This window comes from Leucopleurus acutus, assembly GCF_964270905.1.
Source record: "Leucopleurus acutus genome assembly, chromosome: 11".
NCBI lineage: Eukaryota > Metazoa > Chordata > Mammalia > Artiodactyla > Delphinidae > Leucopleurus > Leucopleurus acutus.
The window spans coordinates 99,586,788-99,608,046 of NC_139152.1; the positions used below are offsets into that span (position 1 = coordinate 99,586,788).

At 34.7% G+C, this 21,259-nt stretch overlaps 1 protein-coding gene across 1 annotated transcript in view; it reads right to left on the reverse strand.

Moving 5' to 3' along the window:
* SMC1B (structural maintenance of chromosomes 1B) overlaps positions 1 to 21,259 on the reverse strand; it is a gene marked incomplete at both ends in the record, with an annotated part of 85,736 nt that overhangs the window by 20,337 nt on the left and 44,140 nt on the right. Inside the window, 4 exons of the mRNA XM_082850476.1 lie at positions 3,252 to 3,358; positions 4,782 to 4,898; positions 5,196 to 5,333; positions 15,635 to 15,781. Coding sequence (XP_082706602.1) covers positions 3,252 to 3,358; positions 4,782 to 4,898; positions 5,196 to 5,333; positions 15,635 to 15,781 — 509 coding nt within the window. The remainder of the gene's footprint in view (positions 1 to 3,251; positions 3,359 to 4,781; positions 4,899 to 5,195; positions 5,334 to 15,634; positions 15,782 to 21,259) is intronic.

Genomic DNA, 21,259 nt, shown 5'->3' on the forward strand with positions numbered 1-21,259 from the left:
ATACTAGTCATAAGAGGAAAAAAACTACAAAATATCTAGAAATTAAGAACACACAAGATCTTTATGGAAAAAACTTTAAAATTTTAATAAAGGATAGAGATGATTAGAATAAATGAAGATATATTCTATGTGCTTAGATGAGAGGACTTAATATTTTGAAGATGATCTCCCCAAATAAATCTATAAATCCAATGCAATCTCAATCAGAGTTCCAGTTGTATTTTTATGATTGATTGGCAGAACTAACTCCTTAGCAAGAAACTATATTGAAGTTCAAGCAGACTACAGAACAAGGAATATGACAGGGATAAAAAGGGGCATTTTATAAAGATAAAGGGATTAATTCAGCAAAAAGACACAGTGATCCCAAATATATATGCACCTAATCACAAGGTTTTAAAATACATGAAGTTTAACTGACAGAACTGGAAGAAGAGAATGATAGATCCAAAAGTACTTAGAAATTTCAACACTCCTCTCTTAGGAAATGCTAGACCAACTAGACAGAGAATCAGTAAGTACACAGAAGACCTAGCAACACCAATCAACTTGACCTAAGCGCCACTCAGAAAACACTCCACCCAAAAGCACAATGCATATTCATTTCAAGTGTACATGGAACATTTACTAAGATACAATACATGCCATGCTATCAAATAAGTATCAATCAATTTAAAAGGATTTAAATAATGCAAAATATATTCCTTACCGCAATGGAATTATTAAAATAAAAATCAGTACCAGAAACATATCTAAATCCTCCCCCCACCACAACAATTTCTGTTAAATTAAATAACGCTTCTAAACACCCCATAGGTCACAGAAAGAAATCACAAAGGATATTAGAAAATACCTTGAATGGAATGAAAATGAAATAAAACATACCAGAAGCAGTGGGATGCAGCTTAAGCGGTACTTAGAGGGAAATAAACAGCTTACATGAAAAGAAGAAAAGTGTAAAATAAATAAAGCAAGCTTCTACCTTAAAAAGCAAGAAACAGAAGAGTAAATTAAACCCAAAATAAGTAGAAGGAAGGAAACAATGTAGTTAAGAACAGAAATCAACAACACAGAAACAGATAAACCATAGAGAAAACCAATGAAGCCAAGAACTGGTCTTAGAAAGGATCCAAGGATCCAAAGGACCTCTAGCTAGACATCAAGAAGAAAAAAGACAAGACAAACTAGCAATATCAGGAATGAAAGAAGGCACATCAGTACAGATCCTACATAAATTGAAAAGAATAAAAAGGGAATATTAATAACTTTGTTAATAAATGTGATAACTCACATGAAATGCACAAATATTCCTTCCAACACACAAACTACCAAAACTTGCTCAAGAAAAAAGATATCCTGAATAGCCCTGTATCTAATAAGGAAACTGAATTTGTAATTTAAAAATCTTCCCATAAAGAAAGGTGGGTAGCCCAAGTGGCTTCACTTGAAAAATTTACCAAACTTTTAGGAAAGAAATAATATAAAAACTCTCCATGAGAAAACTCTCCATGAGAAAACTCTCCATGAGAAAACTCCATTTTATGAGTCTGGCATTACCCTGATACAAAAATGTGACAAAGACATCGCAAGAAAAGAAAACTATAGGGCAATACTCTCATGAATATAGATACAAAAATCCTTAACAACATTTTAGCAAATCAATCCAAAATATTTGAAAAGGATACTACAGCATGACCCAGTGGGCTTCACCCAAGGTATGCTAAGTTGGTTTAACATTCTAAAATCAATCAGTGTAATTCACCATATTAATAAGCTACCCCCCCAAAATAAAACCCAACCATACAATTATCCCAAAAGATAGCAGAAAAAGTATTTGACAAAATTCAACACTCATTCACGATAAAAAATTTCAGCAAACTACAAACAGAAGGGAACATCCTCAATCTGCTAAAGGGCACCTTAAAGTTAATATCATACCTAAACGTTAAAGACTTAATGCTTTGCCCCTAAGACTGGGAATAAGGCAGGATGTCCACTCTCACCACTTTTATTCAGTACTGTACTGGAGGGCCTTGCTAGTGCAATAAGACAAGAAAATAGAAGGCATACTAATTGGAAAGGAACATATAAACATGTATGTGTATGTATATTTTCCCCCTTATTGTCATTTGTCTTCTCATTTTCTTCAAGATGCTTTTGCCATGCAAAAATTGTTTTTAAATTTCTATACATTTGCAGTTTATCAATCTTTTCTTTTATGGCTTCTGGGGTCTGTCATACTGAAAGATCTTCCCTAATCTGAGATTATTTTTTAAAATTTTCTTATGATTTATTCTAGTAATATTTTTATGCTTTCATTTTATTTACATTAAAATATTTGATTCAGCTGGAATTAAATCTGAGTCTAAGGAATGATGTGGGGATCCAAGCAGGTTTTTTTCCAGGATGCTAACAAATGTATTCCAACTGAGTTACTGAAAAGTGTATCTTTTCTCCACTGATGAAATGCACCTTTATTTTAAATCAAATTTCCCCTATAGATCTGAGTATATTTCTGGACTCTGTTTGTGAGCCAGTACCTCAAGATTTAATTAAGATAGCTTTATACTATGTTTTAAAATCTGGGAGTTCTAGTCCTTTCTCATTACGTTTTTCATATTTTTCTTAACTAGTTCTGAATGTGAACTCTAGAATCACCTTATCCAGTTAAAAAAAATCTTGTCCATACATGTATTGAGATGATATTTAAAGTACACTATAGATTAAATTAGGGAATACCAACTTCTTTACAACATTGAGTCTTCCTATGAAAGAACTAGTTTGCCTTTCCTTTTAATTCACATTTCTGTATATAATTCTCAGTCTTGTTTGAAGGTTTCTTTATATAGTGCTTTCACATCTTAGTTTATTTATAAGTAGTAAGTATTTTACCTTTTTCCTCTCTACTATAATTGGGATATTTTCACCTAATATATTGTCTCCCTGGTAGTTTGTTTATAGAAAGGCTACACAATTTCATCCATATACGGATATTTACAGAAAACTAAATAAATTTTAATAACCACTGTGTAATTATTTCCCCATTCTCTTATTTTGTATATTTGTGCTTTCTCTCTTTAAAAAATTGTGGAATAAAAGAATTAGATCTCTTTATTAAAATAGGAATGATTACTAGCTATTTCTTGACAAACTGAAATGGAGACTACCTCAGGCAAATTCCTTTAAATTATGAAATAATAGTTACATTTATATAAGAGTAACTGCTTACCAACATCTTTTAATAAAAATACCTTTTTTGATCAATTTCTTGTTGCTGTTTAACATGTCTGTTCTCATATTCACGAATATTTTCTACACCAATTTCTTCACAGAAGTGTTGAAAAATATCATCTTCAACCTTTTAAATTATTTTAAACCAAGTGGTTTAATAATTAATTTTAAGAAAATACATAGACAATGCTTAAATCTACGTTTTTCCCACCAAGATTTTCCTGGATTAGGCCAAAGACTAATCCCAACAAGCATCACTGTACTCTGAAAAGTCAGTGCTTTCTCTTTCTTTAACTCCATAAACTATGCTTACCTATTTTCAAATTTCTTATTCTGAAAACTAAGTAAGAAAGCTCATAGCTGGCCTTTTAAGTGTTTTGCCCCTATGAAGTGTTTAATACAAAATCGGAAGTATTTCATTCACCAAAATATAACATGCTACATAAATACATAAAATATTCTTTATATTTGAGTAATACTCTTTATATTTGAGTATATTTGAGTCTTAAGCAGCGTAAAACCAAGAGGACTGAAGCATAGAATTAAGACTCAAAACACTTGGAACAACTAGAATGAGCCATATCTAACAAAATAACATTTAACATTAATATTTTTAAAGCCCTGCATTTATGTACTATTATAGGATAAGAGAGACTTGTTTTAACAACAGGACATGTTAAAAAACTTTCAGATTTCAGTTTAATATAAATTAAATATGAAAGTGATATGACTGACACAACAGTAAGCTATAAATTGTATAAGTAGATAATCCAAGCCATGGAAAGTTATAGTTCTATGTGCAGAGTTCCAGGGTACTCTGAACTGGTCAGATAGTATTTTTACATTAGTTTTTGTTCTGGACATTGACAAATAACAGAGTACCCAAAGGCTGGTTACCAGAATTGGTCTTAGATCCATAGTAAATGTAAATAACTAGGGAATTAGGGGTATTTAACCTGGAAAAGAGATAATTAAGGGGCAACATAAGTGTAGTTTCAAATCATGTGGTAAAAGGCAGAACCAGAGGCAATGGGTGAAAGTTATTGAGCGATGGTGTGACAAACAACTTTTTAAGGATGAGAGATAAGCAACAGCGGAATGAATTAAACCAGAAAGTGTCTGTCACTTTATAAGCAGAGGATAGATGATCATATCTTTGGTGCCCCAGAGCCAAGCAACTGTGCCTGGCATATAATAAATGTTCAAGAAAAAATTACTGAGTAAATACACAACCTTAAAAGATGACACAAATGACAAAGTTCTTTCCTTCTTGGTGTTAAGGGCAGTGAGAGAAAGAAAGTGGCTGCAAATTTTACAATGGACAAGGAGAGGCTGGAGAGCTGAAGAGAATAACCATGTATACTAGTCATTTTCTCTTGAGATTAGCAATAGTGGTTCTCAAAAAAACACAAGGAAATTAATTTGGGAAACCAATAGAACTTAGCATTTATCAAACTTTGCTTTAGCACATATTGAAGAAGCCCTAAATTTGGTATCTGGTCTAGAACTATATTCCACATGCCATTTAGTAATAATATATCATTCATAACCTTATGTATCTTTCCTTGAAATTCCTCAATTCTTCGTTGCCGTTGTTTGATTCCTTCACTCAACATAGTACATTGAGACTCAATATTTAGCAGTTCACTTTGTAGCTGAGATTGTTCCTGATTACAAAAGAGAAAAAAATGTCTTTTTAACATGGCCATTTTAGCTTTATATAGTGAAGCCAAAAACATGATAGGTATCTTTCAGAATAAAAAGAGAATCTGTGAGATAAGGTAAATTCAGGTACAACTGGATAACAACATTAACAACCATAAAAATAAAGTAACTTAAAGAACTATAATATACCTCAATCATGGGGAAAAGTATAAAAACTACATGGTGCTTTATAAATGTAATTCCTGAAATTCTATGTCCCGGTTCTAATTTCCATCAAATTTTATGTAAGTCTATGTTACCTGGTAAAAAGCAGCAAGGTGCTTCTTTTTAATTATTTCTAGTTCACTTTGCGAATATTTGAGTCGTGTATGAGTTCCTTGTACTAGAGTCTGTATTTGTTTCAAATCTGCTTCCTTGCGAAGTGTCTTCATTAAATCCTAAAAAGGAAGGGAAATATAAAAATATTTTATAACAGACAACACTTTTACTTTTCACAGTGCTTTCATATGACATAATTCACTGCTTTTTACATATAACCGCATCCACACTCCACCTGCCCTTCTTCTGATACTGGGCAATTAAGTACATAAGTCATCTGGAGTAACCAAGATGCCATACAACATCCTCAAAAACCTAACTATCTTCTTAACAGGAAATGGGCATGAAGATGAGGAATGGGGAGTGCATGTTCCACCCAAGGCACAAAAATGGCATAAATGAGATCATATGATATGTGTTGCCTTGTTTTTAGTGCATCCTTGTCTTGCCTCATCCATTTCCTTCTCCCTTCACCCACCCTATTACTCAACCAAATTAACTTGCTAGTATATGTTCTTCTGTGTTTTTACTCCAAGTCCGTATATGAAAACATGTGTATACACACTCACCTATATATGTTGTTTTTTTCAGTCTTGTTTTACAAATTTGGAATCACATTAAACATGCTTTTCTGCCTCCTGCTTTTCTCATTCAGTTACTCACAAAGGTCAACTGATAAAGCTCTAACTTCAGTCTTTTAATGGCTGTGTATTATTCCACAGTGTGACTGTAACAAAATTATTTAACTCTTCTCGTAATGATGGGCATTCACTTGGTTTCCAGGTTTTTGCCAACACAAACAGTGCTGCAATAACATACTTGTATGTATACCCTTAAATATTGGTGTTTTTATTTCCATGCAATAGATTCCCCAGAGTGAGCTTAATGGGTCAAAGGTATTCATGTTTTTATTATACTAGCTGGTACCAACTGCTTTCCCAAAGGCTACAATTCACATTTCTATAAATAACGTTATGAGTATGTGTTTCTTTACAACTCTACCAGCATATACATTTTCCCCAAGTCTTACTGATATGTCTGAAGTAACACTAATTTAATTTGTGTTCCCCTGAGTACTATATTCTATATTGAGCATTTTTTCATGTTTACTAGCCATATGGATTTCTTCTATGAACTGACTACTCTTATCCTTTGCCCAGATGTTTCTATCATGTCTTTTTCAAGTCATTTATAGAGTTCTCTGATACTGCAGAATCTATAGTCTTCATTTTAAACTTAAAAAAAAATGTATCCTCATTTAAAATATTTTTTAATTCAAGTTTTCAATCTATCTGGAATTTATTTTTATATGTCGTATTATGGGGCACAAAATTACTTTCCCTAGATGTGCCAATACCATTTACTAAATAATCTACCTTTTCCCACCAAACTAAAACATCATTTTAGTTGTATATTAAATTATCACATATACTGGGCCCTATTCCTGAAGTCCTTATTCTTTTTCATTAATCTGCCCATTCCTATGCCAATACTACCTCAGCTTGGTTACAGTGGCTTTTCATAGTACTCTGTATGCTGGTAACATACAGAATACTACCACAAGTTCTACCACACTCTCTTTTGTTATACCTATTTTTTGACTAGTCTCAGGAAATTCTTCCTTTGTAAGGATTAGAGGATCATTTTATCAAATAAAAAATTCTTGGTTTTATATATATATATCTTTTATTTTTTTTAACTGCATTTTGTCTTTGATGCTGCGTGGGCTTTTCTCTAGTTGCGCGAGCAGGGGCTACTCTTTGTTGCGGTGTGCAGGCTTCTCATTGCGGTGGCTTCTCTTGTTGCGGAGCACGGGCTCTAGAGCGCAGGCTCAGCAGTTGTGGCGTACGGGCTTAGCTGCTCCGCGGCATGTGGATCTTCCTGGACCAAGGATCGAACCTGTGTCCCCTGCATTGGCAGGCCAGGGAAGTCCTCTTGGTAATTTAAAAAATTTTTTTAATTTATTTACTTCTTGATTTTTGGCTGCGTTAGGTCTTCGTTGCTATGCCTGGGCTTTCTCTAGTTGCAGCAAGCAGGGGCTACACTTCGTTGCCGTGTGTGGGCTTCTTATTGCTGTGGCTTCTCTTGTTGCAGAGCACAGGCTTTAGGTGCGTGGGCTTCAGTAGTTGCAGCACGTGGGCTCTGTAGTTGTGGCTCACCGGCTTAGTTGCTCTGCAGCATGTGGGATTTTCCCGGACCAGGGATTGATCCTGTGTCCCCTGCACTGTCAGGCGGATTCTTAACCACTGCACCACCAGGGAAGTCTCCCCTCTTGGTTATATATATATATATATATATATATATATATTTTTTTTTTTAAAGGAAGCACACTCTCCTTATGACTTTTGAGTGGTCTGTTCTCCTTTTTTTAAAAAAATTAATTAATTAATTAATTTATGGCTATGTTGGGTCTTCGTTTCTGTGCGAGGGCTTTCTCTACTTGCAGCAAGCGGGGGCCACTCTTCATCGCGGTGCGCGGGCCTCTCACTATCGCGGCCTCTCTTGTTGCGGAGCACAGGCTCCAGACGCACAGGCTCAGAAATTGTGGCTCATGGGCCTAGTTGCTCCGCGGCATGTGGGATCCTCCCAGACCAGGGATAGAACCCGTGTCCCCTGCATTGGCAGGCAGATTCTCAACCACTGTGCCACCAGGGAAGCCCTCTTGGTAATATTTTAATTGAACTTGCATTCAAGTTATATTAATTGGAGGACTTCTAACCCAAGAATATAGTATGTCTTTCCTTTCAGTTGTTTTGTCCTTCAATAAGATTTATTTTTCTAATAGTTACTGTGCCTTTATACTTATCTTTATTCCTATTGTGAGCAGGAATTCCTATTCCTATTATTCCCTTTTTAGATGCTTTTTGATAGTATAGAGAAAAACTACACAGTTTTGTTTATTTATATAGCCCTTCCATTATCTTATTAAATCTAGTAGTTTTTAAACTACAGTCTTATTATCAGCAGTCAATTTTTCTCTTCTTTTCAAAAATTTATACAAATTATTTCATTTTGTGACTATATTTAATATAACTTCTAAGATCATGTTAAATAATAACAGTGATAGCCCATATCTCTACTTCCTGATTTTAACTAAAACAGTTTTTATGTTTTACCATTTAGCAATTATTTCTGTTAGTTTTGGGTAAGAGCTATTTTTTATTTTATTGAAGTGATTTCCACCAATTACTCTTCTACTTAGAATTTTAATTAGGACTAGCTGCTGAACTTTATCAAATGCCTTTTTATGTATGATCATATGATTTTTCTCCTGCCTTTAATTTGTTAATGTAATGGATTATGTTGATCGATCACTTAATACTGAAATACCCATGTATTCTTAGAAAAAATTCCATTCAGCAGATGTATTTTTCTTTTACTACATTGCTAAATTCTCTATAGTAATATTTAATTTAGAAATTACATATTTATACTCACAAAGGAAGCCAGTCTTTAGTTTTATTTTTTGTAGTATCTTTATAATATTTGATATTAAAGTTATACTGGGGCTTCCCTGGTGGCGCAGTGGTTAAGAATCTGCGGACCAATGCGGGGGACACAGGTTCAAGCCCTGATCCGGGAAGATCCCATATGCTGTGGAGCAACTAAGCCCATGCGCCACAACTACTGAGTGTGCACTCTAGAGCCTGCGAGCCACAACTACTGAGCCCATGCGCCACAGCTACGCACCTAGAGTCCATGTTCCACAACAAGAGAAGCCACCGCAATGAGAAGCCCACATACCGCAACCAAAGCGAAGAGTAGCCCCCGCTCGCCGCAACTAGAGAAGGCCCACATGCAGCAATGAAGACCCAACGCAGCCAAAAGTAATAAATAAATAATAAATTTATATTTTAAAAAGTTATACTACCTTTAGTAAATAAACTGAGAAGTTTCCATCTTTTTCTATGATCTAGAATGGCTTATGTAACATTAGAATTATATTAGACAGAACTGAGCTGTAAACCCATCTGGTCCCAGTCTTTTTCTTTTTTAATTGTGGCAAAATATACATAAAATTTACCATCTTTATCATTTTAAAGTGTACAGTTCAATAGTGTTTAAGCACATTTTCATTGCTGTGCAACCAATTTCCAGAACTCTTTTCACCTTGCAAAACTTAAAACTAGACCCATGAAACAACTCCCCATTCTAACCCCCCAGGCCCTGGCAACCATCATTCTACTTTTCTGTCTGTATGAATGAGACTACTCTAGGTACCTCATATAAGTAGTAGAATCGTACAGTATTTGTCCTTTTGTGACTTATTTCACATAGCTAACATCTTCAGGAGTCATTCATTTTGTAGCATGTGTTAGAATTTCCTCCCTTTTTAAGGCTGAATAATATTCCATTATATGTAGAGACCATATTTTGTTTATCCATTCATCTGCTGATGAACACCTGGGTTGCTTCTACTTTTTGGCTATTGTGAATAAGGCTGTTATAAACATGGGTGTACAGGTATTATTCCAGACCCTGCTTTCAATTCCTTGGGGTATATACCCAGAAGCAGAATTGCTGGATCATACAATAATTCTATTTTTAATTTCCTGAGTAGCCACCACACTGTTTTCCATAGCTGCTGCACTATTTTATATTCCTGGAGTCTTTTTTCAATGAGAGATCATTCAACTAACCATGGCTTAAAAAAATGTGTGTGTTTTTTTTTTTTTCTCACACAAAAGCAGTCTACAGTGATGCAGCTCCTCAACAATGGCATCAACTTTCAGCTTCTTAATACAATGGTTTTTATACTCAAGCTTGCTATTTCTTGGTGCCAAACTGCTGCTGCATCTCCAAGCCTCTTGAATGCGTTCCAGTCAGGAAGAAGAAAATGCAAAAGATAATACCAACATTCCCATTTATATCTCCAAAACTGCCACAGGGCCACCACTAGCTACAAGGAAAGTTGGGAAATCAAGTTGCTTTAGTTTTTTATGATTCTACAATAGAGGCAAGCAAGGAAGGAAAAGGTTGTGGATAGGTACTGGGCCAACCAACTACACCACTGCCTGCCACTGCCTCATTTTTCAAATGTTCCACTTTTTTTCTGGTCGATCTTGGCAATTTATATTTTTCTGAACATCATCCTTACAGATTTTCAATTTTTTTTACTATATAATTATTTGCTTGTAAGATTCTCTTAAAATTATTTTAATTTTCTCATTCCTGATCTGTACATGATTACTTCTAACTTTTCTTCCCTTCATTGGAGTTGCAGAGTTTATCTATTTTATTAGTCTTTCAAAAGAACCAGCTTTAGATTCATTTTTCCCTTTTCTATTTGGAGTTTTCTATTTAGTTAATTGCAGCTTTAAAAATTTCTGTTATTGTTGTTTATTTTGTGGTGGTTCTAATTTCTTAAAGTAATAAATTCCCTTATATTTCATCTTTCTTCTTTAATAATGAAGGTATTTTCCTTTTGATGTAGCTTTACTGTATCTCAAAGATTTTGTATTCACCATTTTCAAGACATTTTGTAACTTTCTTCTTGATTACTTGTTTGATCCCCAAACTATATACAAGTACGTTTCTGAATTTTTATGTAGACAAAGATTTTCTTGGTCACTATTTCTATTTCATTAAATTATGATCAAGATGACGTATAAAAATCTCTACTTTAAAAAAACTATTGAAGTTTCCATTGTGGACAAGCATATGATCAGTTTTTAGTGTTTCATAGTTATTTTAAATAATATCTCACATTTATTGAGCACTTATTGTTTTGTAAAGTTTACATTAACCTACTTAATCCTCTTAACAATGCTATGAAATAGGTACTATTATTATCCCCATTATTATTGATGAGAAAATTAAAGCATAAAAGCATTTAAGTAACTTACTCAGAGTCACACTGCTAATAAGTGTTAGAAATAGAATCTGGATTTAAGCTTATTGATTGTATTACCAATTCCTCTAAGTTACTGTTTTTGTCTACTAGATCTGTCCAGTTTTGAAAGACATACAGTGAAATGTTTCACTATAATTTCATTTTTATTAACTATCCTTGCTTTAAATATTTAGGTACTATGTGCTGCAAAGAGGTTAAAATGGAAATCTTGTTTTTTAATATATAATGTCCTTCTTTATTCAATTCATTCAATAAATATTTATTGAAAGCTTACTATAGGTGAGGATTTTTAACCTTAAAGTTCACATTGTCTGATATTGTCACTCCTGTTCTTTTTTGTTTGCATTTGCCAGGTGTTCATCCCATAATTTTCAACATTCAATTTTAAGACAATTTCTTACAAATGACATTTAGCTGAGTTTTGCCTTATTTTAAGCTATGATGATCTTGGTCTTTTAATGGGAAACTTAAATCCACTCATGTTTACTGTAATGACTAATAAACAAAAATTTTATTTCCTCCATCTTACTTTTTATCTTTTATTCTTTTCATGCATTATTTTTGTTATTTGTTCCTGTGTTAGTGTACTTTTAAACACTCTAGTCCCACCAAGATACAATCTTTAGAATATTCTTACTTCTTCATCTCCTCACAGATAAGACCTCTGGAACATATTTACTTCTGTCTCCATCTCTAGTTCCCAGGTTTTGCTGAGTTAGTTTAGCACTATTCATTTATTATAATTAGGTCTGTTCTAATCCATGTGTTGCTTAGAGTACTTTCTCTGGTATTTTTGTCACATGGAGTATGTGCATGACATTATCTCTGAATCTGCTTATCTGCAGATTCCTGAAAGGTAAATGATATCTTGGGATGTAGCCCTTTTCCCTCAGTTGCCTATAGCTGTTATTCCAGTCTCATCTAGTTTTGTAGTCTGATACGAGCTTGATTTAAAAAAAAAAAAAAATACAAGGAATATTTTTTAAAGGGGGGTGGCGTATTTTCGTATTTTAGCCTTGCCTCTAAAACCTAGGACTTCTGTATTAATGTGTGCCTTTTCTCATTAAACCTACATGGAACTGCGTGTGTCCTTTCAGTTGGTAAATTAAGGTGGATCCTCAGTTAGAGACATTCTTCTTTTTTGTTTAATTATTTCCTCTCCTCTGTGCTCCCTTTCCTCTTTCTGAAACTTATTATTCTCTTAAAGTCTCTATTTTTCTCATGATTTCCTTAGCTTTGTGATTTTTCCCCCTTATTGAGATACTGTTCCACTTGGTCTTCCAGGTTATTAATTTGGTTCTCAATAATGGCAATCCCATCCCTCAATCCGTCTACAGCATTCTATAGTTTAGAAATACATTTATTAGTGCCAGAAAGTCTTTTTTTGTATGTGGGGACAGAGAGAGGGTTGACACTACATTGCATTTCCTTACTGCTACTTTTTTGTTCAAGTGTTGATGGCTCCTGGAACACCTCAAATGCATTTGTGCATTTCTTTCCCTACTGAGGATCAGGGCTGGGTATTAAGGTATCCTAAATGGCAGCTGCCCCACAAGTAGTCTCTACACCCAAAGGCCAGCAATTACAACAGAAAACTGTCAGTGTCCCACTCTGAGATGGAGGAAAAGACGTCTCTCTGGTCTCTTTGGCCTCTCCCAAACTCAGGAATAGGGAGGCCACAACCTACTAATATTTAGCTTCATGGGGTTCAAGACTACGCATATTCACATGGGACAAATATTTAACCTCCCCCCAGGATTCCCCTATGTCCTGATTCTTCTCCCAGCACTCTTCAAACATCAACAGAAGCCCTGCATCAGCTTTTCCTGGTGGCCTCCCCCAGAACCCAAGACATCATTTGCACCCAACTCCCCACTAGGTTCAGGTGAGACACACAGGTAAAGAGCTTAGTATAAACATGGATAGGAAGCCAGATTCATTTCAAGTTGCCACCTTCCTAGAACTTTCTCTGTGCCTAGGCCTAAACTTGTAAAATCTTTAGAAGCTGAATATTTATTTATATATCTTACTTAGATCAAAACATAATTTGCAGTCTTATGCTTACAGAGAAAGATTAAAATTAGCGGAGTAACCTTGCCAGAATATCTCCTTGAATCAAAAACTGGTCATTTGTATACACAAAAGAAGAAAGCTAAATAGGAAAAATAAATAATCTAAAAGCATTCTACGGACTTAGTATCTGTTAAAGTTGACATTTCAAGTAAGAGTGTGTGTGGGATTACAATATTCAACAAATGATACTTTGGAAGGAAGCATTATTGAATTTCTTTTGTCATTTTCAGAAAGAATAAGGTCTTTCTGAGCATGACACTGAAATCCAGAAATTATAAAAGATTAATAAATTGGGCTACATAAAGATTAAAAATACATGTATGATAAAACAAGGTCAAATGTCAAACAGATACTGAATGGCAAAAAGGAATAAACTTTTGATACACACAATATGAATTTCAAAAGCACTAGGTTAAATGAAGAAAGCATAACACAAAAGACTACTTACTGTATGATTCCATTTATATGAAATTCTAAGTCAGAAAAAGCTACAATGATAGAAAGTAGATTGGGTTGCCAGGGTCCAGAGGGTCCAGGGGGTACAAAGGAGCCCAAAGGAATTTTGGGGGGTTATGGAAATGTTCTATATCATGATTTTGGTGGTGGTTACACGACTACATACATTTGTCAAAACTTATTGAATCATACACTTAAAATTGGTGACTATTATTGTATATAAATTACATTTCAATATAGCCGACAAAAAAAGTTGAATAGAGAATATATTTCCGGGGCTTCCCTGGTGGTGCAGTGGTTGAGAGTCTGCCTGCCAATGCAGGGGACACGGGTCCAGGAGGATCCCACATGCCGCGGAGCGGTTGGGCCCGTGAGCCATGGCCGCTGGGCCTGCGCGTCCGGAGCCTGTGCTCCGCAACGGGAGAGGCCACGGCAGTGAGAGGCCCGCGTACCGCAAGAAAAAAAAAAAAATGGGGAAAATATATTTATAACATGAAATACTGAAACATGAACATGAATATATTTACAACATACATGACTAAAGGGTAATTTATTTATAATACAAATAATTCTTAAAGTAGGTAATAAAATAACAAATACCTAATAGAAAAACATGCACAGGAAATAAATAAGAATTTCACAGAAGAGAACTTCCCTAGTGGCGCAGCGATTAAGAATCCACCTGCCAATGCCTGGGACATGGGTTCCAGCCCTGGTCCGGGAAGATGCCACATGCCATGGAGCAACTAAGCCCAGGCGCCACAACTACTGAGCCTGCGCTCTAGAGCCCGCGAGCCACAACTACTGATCCCGTGTGCCACAACTACTGAAGCCCACGTGCCTAGAGCCTGCGCTCTGGAACAAGAGAAGCCACTGTAGCGAGAAGCCTGCGTACTGCAATGAAGAGTAGCCCCCGCTCGCTGCAACTAGAGAAAGCCCGCACGCAGCAACGAAGACCCAACATAGCCAAAAATAAATAAACAAATAAATTTATTTTTAAAAAAAGTTCACAGAAGAAAAAAATTACAAAGAACCAATAAATACATGAGTCAATGCTCAACCTCAGTTATTAAGAATTGCATATTCAAACAATTAGATTACACTTTTTTCTTTACCAGATTGGCAAAGATTAAAATATTTGTTAGTATCTAGTGTTGCAATCTAGGAACATACACACTCTACTACAGGTTTCTTTTGATGGGAACTTAGCTGTATCTATCAACATTTTAAATACACACATCCTTAGACCCAGAAATTCCACATGTAGGAAATCATCTTAGAGGTACAAGTAAAGATATAACAACAAACATTTATATAATGCTTAGATTTTTGCCAGGCATTGTTTTAAGTATTTTACCTGGAATATCTGATTTAATCTTTAAAATAACTCTACAAGGAAGGTCCTTTTATTATCCCCATTTTACAGATGGGAAATTAAGGTACAAAGGGGCAAGGTAAGTTGCCTAAGGTCATACTGCTGCTGGTAAGTGGCAGAGTCAGGATTCAAACTCAGGCAGTGTGGCTATAGGATTTATATTCTTAGGCACTGTGTTATTTTCCCTCTCTAAAGAAAGTTTAATGCTGCATCATTTGTAATAGCAAAAACCAAATGTCCATTTTTAGACTCTGGTTAAATAAGCAAAATCTATATAATGAAACGCCAGGCAGGATTCATTAAAAATAAAATGGTTCTCTATATGCTAAAATGAAAACATGTCCACGTTATGGTATTCAGTGAAAAAGCTTGCTGCAAACACCATCAATAGCAGAAGTCCATAATAAAACAAATCAGAAAAATAACACATATGCTTGCATACACAGAGTACATTTCTGGAGGTTATGTATCAAACTATGTTTAACAAATACCACTGAGATGTAAGGATGGGTAAGGGAAAGATTTTTATTTTTTACTTTATTCCATTCTGCATAATTTGAATCTTTTAAACTATAGGCATGGTACTTTCATTACCCAAGAAATTAGCTTAAAAACACAATTACTCTACTTGGTATTCTACAATTTTTACAACATGGATTTACCTTTAATTCTTGGATTAGCTGAGTTCTCCTGTCTCTTAAATTCTTTAATTCTTTCTCATCCCAGCATCTAGCCTTGTATTTTAAGTCACTTGACCCTCCAGAGATGACTCCGGATTTTAAAAATAACGTTCCATCAAGAGCTACTGTCTGTAAAAATTAAAAATATTTTACCTTGGAGATATGTACATAAAGATAAAAACAGAACGTAATATGACAACTTTCACAGCTGAGACTTTGTAGATGAGAAAAACTACTTACTGAACTCCACTAATAAGATAACTAGCTTATGAGGGACACCAGCCAACAAACTCAAATACAAAACCCTGTTTTGCTAAGGCCCAAACAATTCTAGGCAACAAATTAGCAGCAATTTAAAAATTTCAAAATAAAATTATATATTAGTTCTAAACATATTCAATATTGAGAAGAAAAAACCAGGAGTATTTGTATTTAATATCTCATAGTTTGTATTATATAATACTGTATTTTAAAGAATCTGACATCACATGTCAAAGACATACTATGAAAACAGCCTTAGTTACTTTAGGATATCAAAAATATCACATTCTCTAAAATGAATATGAAACTGGGACCAAGAAAAAAACTTAAATGGAGTCAAAGGTATAAAATAGCTTAAAGTTTATAGCCCTATGAGTAACCATATGCTTTATAGAATAAATGAAAGCAATTCTCAGTGTTCTGCGAATGTTTCTAATTAATTAGTCAAAGCAGAGGAGACAGCCTGTGGAGGACTAAAACCACGTAATGTGAACTAATTTTAAAAAAAGCTGACAGGAATCTCATTCATTCCTGCATTCAGTCAAACATTCTCTTTGTGGCTGCTGTGTTTGAAACATTCTATACTGGGGACTGGAGTGACCAAAAGGGAGTGAAATATGGTACTGACCCTTAGGGAGTCATGCTGGTAGGAAAAAGAAACATATAAACATATCAGTACAATGTAAAGTATGAGACAATAAAAACATAGAGTAATCTGGAAGCTTAAAACTTGGGTGCTCCAACCCAGCCTGGAAGGTTCACAGAAGGCTTCCAGTGGAGTTGAAGGCGCTCACTGTATCTTATCAGAGGTACTAGTTAGAAGTAGATTAATTATATTTAACAGAAAACTTAGTTTATTTCTCTCTTGCAATTACAGAGGTAAACATTCCAGCGTATGTATGGTGGTTGCATAGTTAACAAAAAAAGACTCCTATAATATTGCTCTACCATCCTTAGTACTTGGATTACTCCTCAAGGGAGACAGGCTTCTTATTTTCTGGAAGGCCCTGGGGGCTCCCTCCCCTCCCAACGGTTAGCTTGGCAATGAGTTTTCTCATCAGGTCTGAACTTTGGAAGGACACTAGATCTCTACTGGATACCAACAGCCATGGCATGGAAACTGAACTCCTGTAGATGAGCTCTGGTTGGTCTGGAAAGCAGCTTCCCTGACCAGGAAGCCCACTGTTACATGATCAGCTTACTCCTCCGACCTCCCCATAAAAATATAAAGTGGTAAGGAGGCAGCTTCCCCCTCCTGGAACACTTTTAGCTCACGCTGTTTCTGCCTGGCCAAAGCCCACCTCTGTGGAATGAAAACTGAGGAAATACACAGGCTCCACTGCTTCTCTGCTTTTAAGTTGTTCTAAATAAAGCTTACTTTACATCTACAGTGTGTCACTAGTGATGTGTGTGTCAGTGTTTCTTTTATGACAATCTCAAGTCATTTTGTAGTCCAAGACGACTCCCAGAGCTCTAGCTATGTGTCTGTATTTCAAGAAAGAAGGGAAAGAATGAGGCTGGTAGACAGGGCAGATCACAGAGTTCTCAGTATGTCATCGCAGGAAGAATGTGGATCAAATACAAATGAGGACTGATGGGGCTTGTGGAGGGGGCTGGGGGATTAGCACTGAACAGTCTAACAGCAAACAGGAGAGTGAAATGGTCAGATATGAACTTTAAGTACACCAATCTGGCAAGTATCTAGAAAATGGGGTGGTCCAAGTGAAGCCAGAGGTGATGGTATGAAATCAGCCAATACCTACAGTGAAGAAAAGGAAAAAGATTTGAGAAATATTTAGGTGGTATAATCAGAAAACCTTGGGAATTGTAGAGGTTACAAGGAAATCCATGAGGAGAAAACAGAATTTCATTGGTTAGAATAGTGGTACTAAGAATTGAAGAATACAGGAGAGGGATCAAGATCTAGAAAGAAGAACCTGAGTGTAGTTTTATACATGATGATTTTATAGTGCTTGTGGGCTAATAGTTTACTTATTTATAATGTATATCTTGACTATTTCCTAAAAGAAATTATTCTTTTATAGATTATAATAAAGATTATTATAATAAATATAAATATACAATAAGATAGCTACAAATAATAATTAGAGATAACACATTAAACTAGGTGAAAAAAGAACAAAGTATAAATAATTTAGACTCTGATGAGAAATCAGTAAATTCAATCAAATAAGTAGGAAGAAGAAAAATTATTCAATATATGATGTTGGGACCGGTAATTAACCATTTAGGGGGAAAAAGCTAATACTTACATCTAATAATACATATTAAAATGAATTCTAGATTAAATTAAAATATAAAAGTGATACCATTAAAAAAAAGTGAAGTTAAGTAAATATATTTTGATCTCATAGTAAAGACTCAATTATACATACACCAATACCTATAAAGGTTAAGAGTAATATAGTTGATTATCAAATATATGGCATATATACCACTACTCACTAGATCTTTCTAGGGTATTGTTGCCAGACTTAGCAAATAGGAATACAGGATGCCCAGGTAAATTTGAATTTCACATAAACAACAAATAACTTTTAAATGTATGTCCAAACATTTTATCTGGCAACTCTATTCTAGAGGACATGTTAGGGATGGTTATTTTCCTTTTTGAGCTCTTTTTCCCAAAATGAACATTTATTAACTTGTGTTTCCGATATGTAAAAGCCAAATGTAACACAAAGGAAAAAAATCCATGGGCTGGCTTGGAGAGAAGAGAGAGAAGTGTACTGAGAACTTTGAGCTAAGAATCTGTCATAATACACATGGTGTTCTAATGCCAACTCTCTCTTCCCAGCCATACTTGGGCAAGTCAACTTCCTGTCTCAGAGCAGAGGGACAAACGGTGTTCTAAGACTCTTTTTACTTTCATTGCTTGGTTGGCTGCTGCTGTTGTCATGGCAACCATTTACCATACTGTGCTTGACAGAGTGCATTTATGCTATTCGATTCTATGTTTCAACCCCGTGAGGTAAATATGATTTCCATTTTATAGATTGGGGCTTAAAGATATTAAGAAACTTGCCTAAAGTCATACACAGGGACTAAAATTCCTAAACCAAAAGTTGGTCAAACATCTATGTCCATGTTTTTTTTTTTTTTAATGTCCATATTCTCAATAACTACCATGTTATAGACCTTCAATTCTAAAAATGCAATGGGCAACAATTCACAGAATTACAGGGTTTTTTTTTGATAGTTTCTAGGTTTATTAAAATAATTTACTTCTTCTAAAAGTAAATTTAAATTTAGTATCAAATAACCTATTTACATTTGATTTACAATCAAATTCCTATTCTGGAAGGACTATAATTTCTATTTCCAGCCTGCAAATTCCTTAACTTATAGCTTACAGTGATTGCTCAGTGCAGTAATCCTATGCCTACTTTGGAGGTTGCATTCCTGAAAAAATATCACGGCTGGCACAACTGGGATCTTATATAAAACAAGGAGTTGGAGGAATTTTTAAATAGCATTAAATAAAAGTTCCAGAGAACATGGCTTAGGAAAAGGAGAAATTTTTTGGCATTAAAAATTTGCCCTGAGGGCTAACCAATCATTCCACTGGGCCAGATTCAACTGTTTCAAGAAATACTGTTTCAGTGTTACAAGTAGATCCTCTATAATTTTTGTGTTATGCAGATTATACCTAGTTTTCAAGTTGCCTTTCACTGATATGGAAAATAATATACTTTAACCTTTGCTTTTATTTCTGAATGGGTAAAATATTCATGAGTTCAAAATCCAAAAGATACAAGAGTAAAGAGTAAGAAATCTCCCTGGCATTGCTAGACCCCACCACCCAGTTATCCTCCCCAGAGGTAATCGATGCTGTCAATTTCTTATGTATTCTTCCAGAAATATTTTTGCATAAACAAACACACACATATATCTCTTCTTTCCCCATTTTTTACATAAATGGTAACATACTACACTCTAGTCTACTTATTACTTTTTTTTTAACTGAATGTATCTTGGAGATTGTCTGACACTTGTATATAAAGAGCTTCATTCTTATTTAAGGTTGCATAGTGTCCCATTCTATGAACGTATTATAATTTTATTGAACATAGTCTTGTGCAAATTGTTTCCAATTTTGCTTGCTACATACAGTGGTTCGATGAATAACTCTTTATATATATCATTTCATATACATGTGTATGTAACGTTCTGAAGAAGTACAACTGCTAGAATTGCCCTTCACAGAGCTGGTACAAATTCACATACCCACAGCAGTGAATGCAAGGGTCTCTTTCCCCATAAAGTGTTATCAAACTTTTTTATGTTGATCAATCTCACAGGTGAAAATAGTATTTCAGTGTAGTTTTAATGGGCATTTCCCATATTTGGTTTTTTTTTTGTCGTCTTTTTGGTCACGCACATGGCATGCAGGAGCTTAGTTACCTGACCAGGGATCTAAGCCGCGCCACCCACTCCCCACCCCGGCAGTGGAAGAACAGAATCGTAACCCCTGAACCACCAGGGAACTCCCTATCCAAATGTTTTATGCATCCTAAAACACAGAGAATATTCTTCAAGTGGAATAACAGTAATAGAAAGAAGATAAGAGTCCCTGGAATATACTTAATGTAAAAATATGACAAATAAACCTGATTAAAATTTTGAAATAACGATAAGAACAAAATACAGCCTCAAGGGGTAAGGCATGTTACTGTGGACAAGATATAAACCATAAATATATGTTGAATGAAGGAAGGGTTAAACACAATCGTATTTTCATGTGACTTCTTTAAATTGACCACACAAATCTTCAAAAATCAATTTTACAAAATACATTTTACAAATATTCAAAAATCAATTTTACCATAGTTAATTAGGTAGCAAAATAAGGAAGATACTGTAGTCGCTCACTTATTACACCTGCTTAAATTTAATATGTAGAAATCAATGACAGTGATTACTTAGACAGTGATCACATTATCATTAAGATAATTATAGATATAACTTCTAAAATGTATGAGAAGTTAATCGTATTAGACAAGTCAATACATTTAATACTGGAAATTCCTATCTTTCATAAGAATAGCCCAAACCCCCCCACTTTGTGTTAATTTGCGATTCTGGACATTCCAGATCAAATACGTAAAATGACTAGTAAATAAAAAATGACTATCACTTTTTGAGAGCTATTTCCTAGGCACTATAAAAGCATTTTGCATATTATTACTTATTTTAATCCTATAACTCTATGAAATAAGTACTATTATTTCCCCAAATTTAGATGAACAAACTAAAATTAGAGGTTTAGAAACTTGCCTAAAGTCACATAATTAATTACTAAGTAGTATCACTGGTCTTACTCCA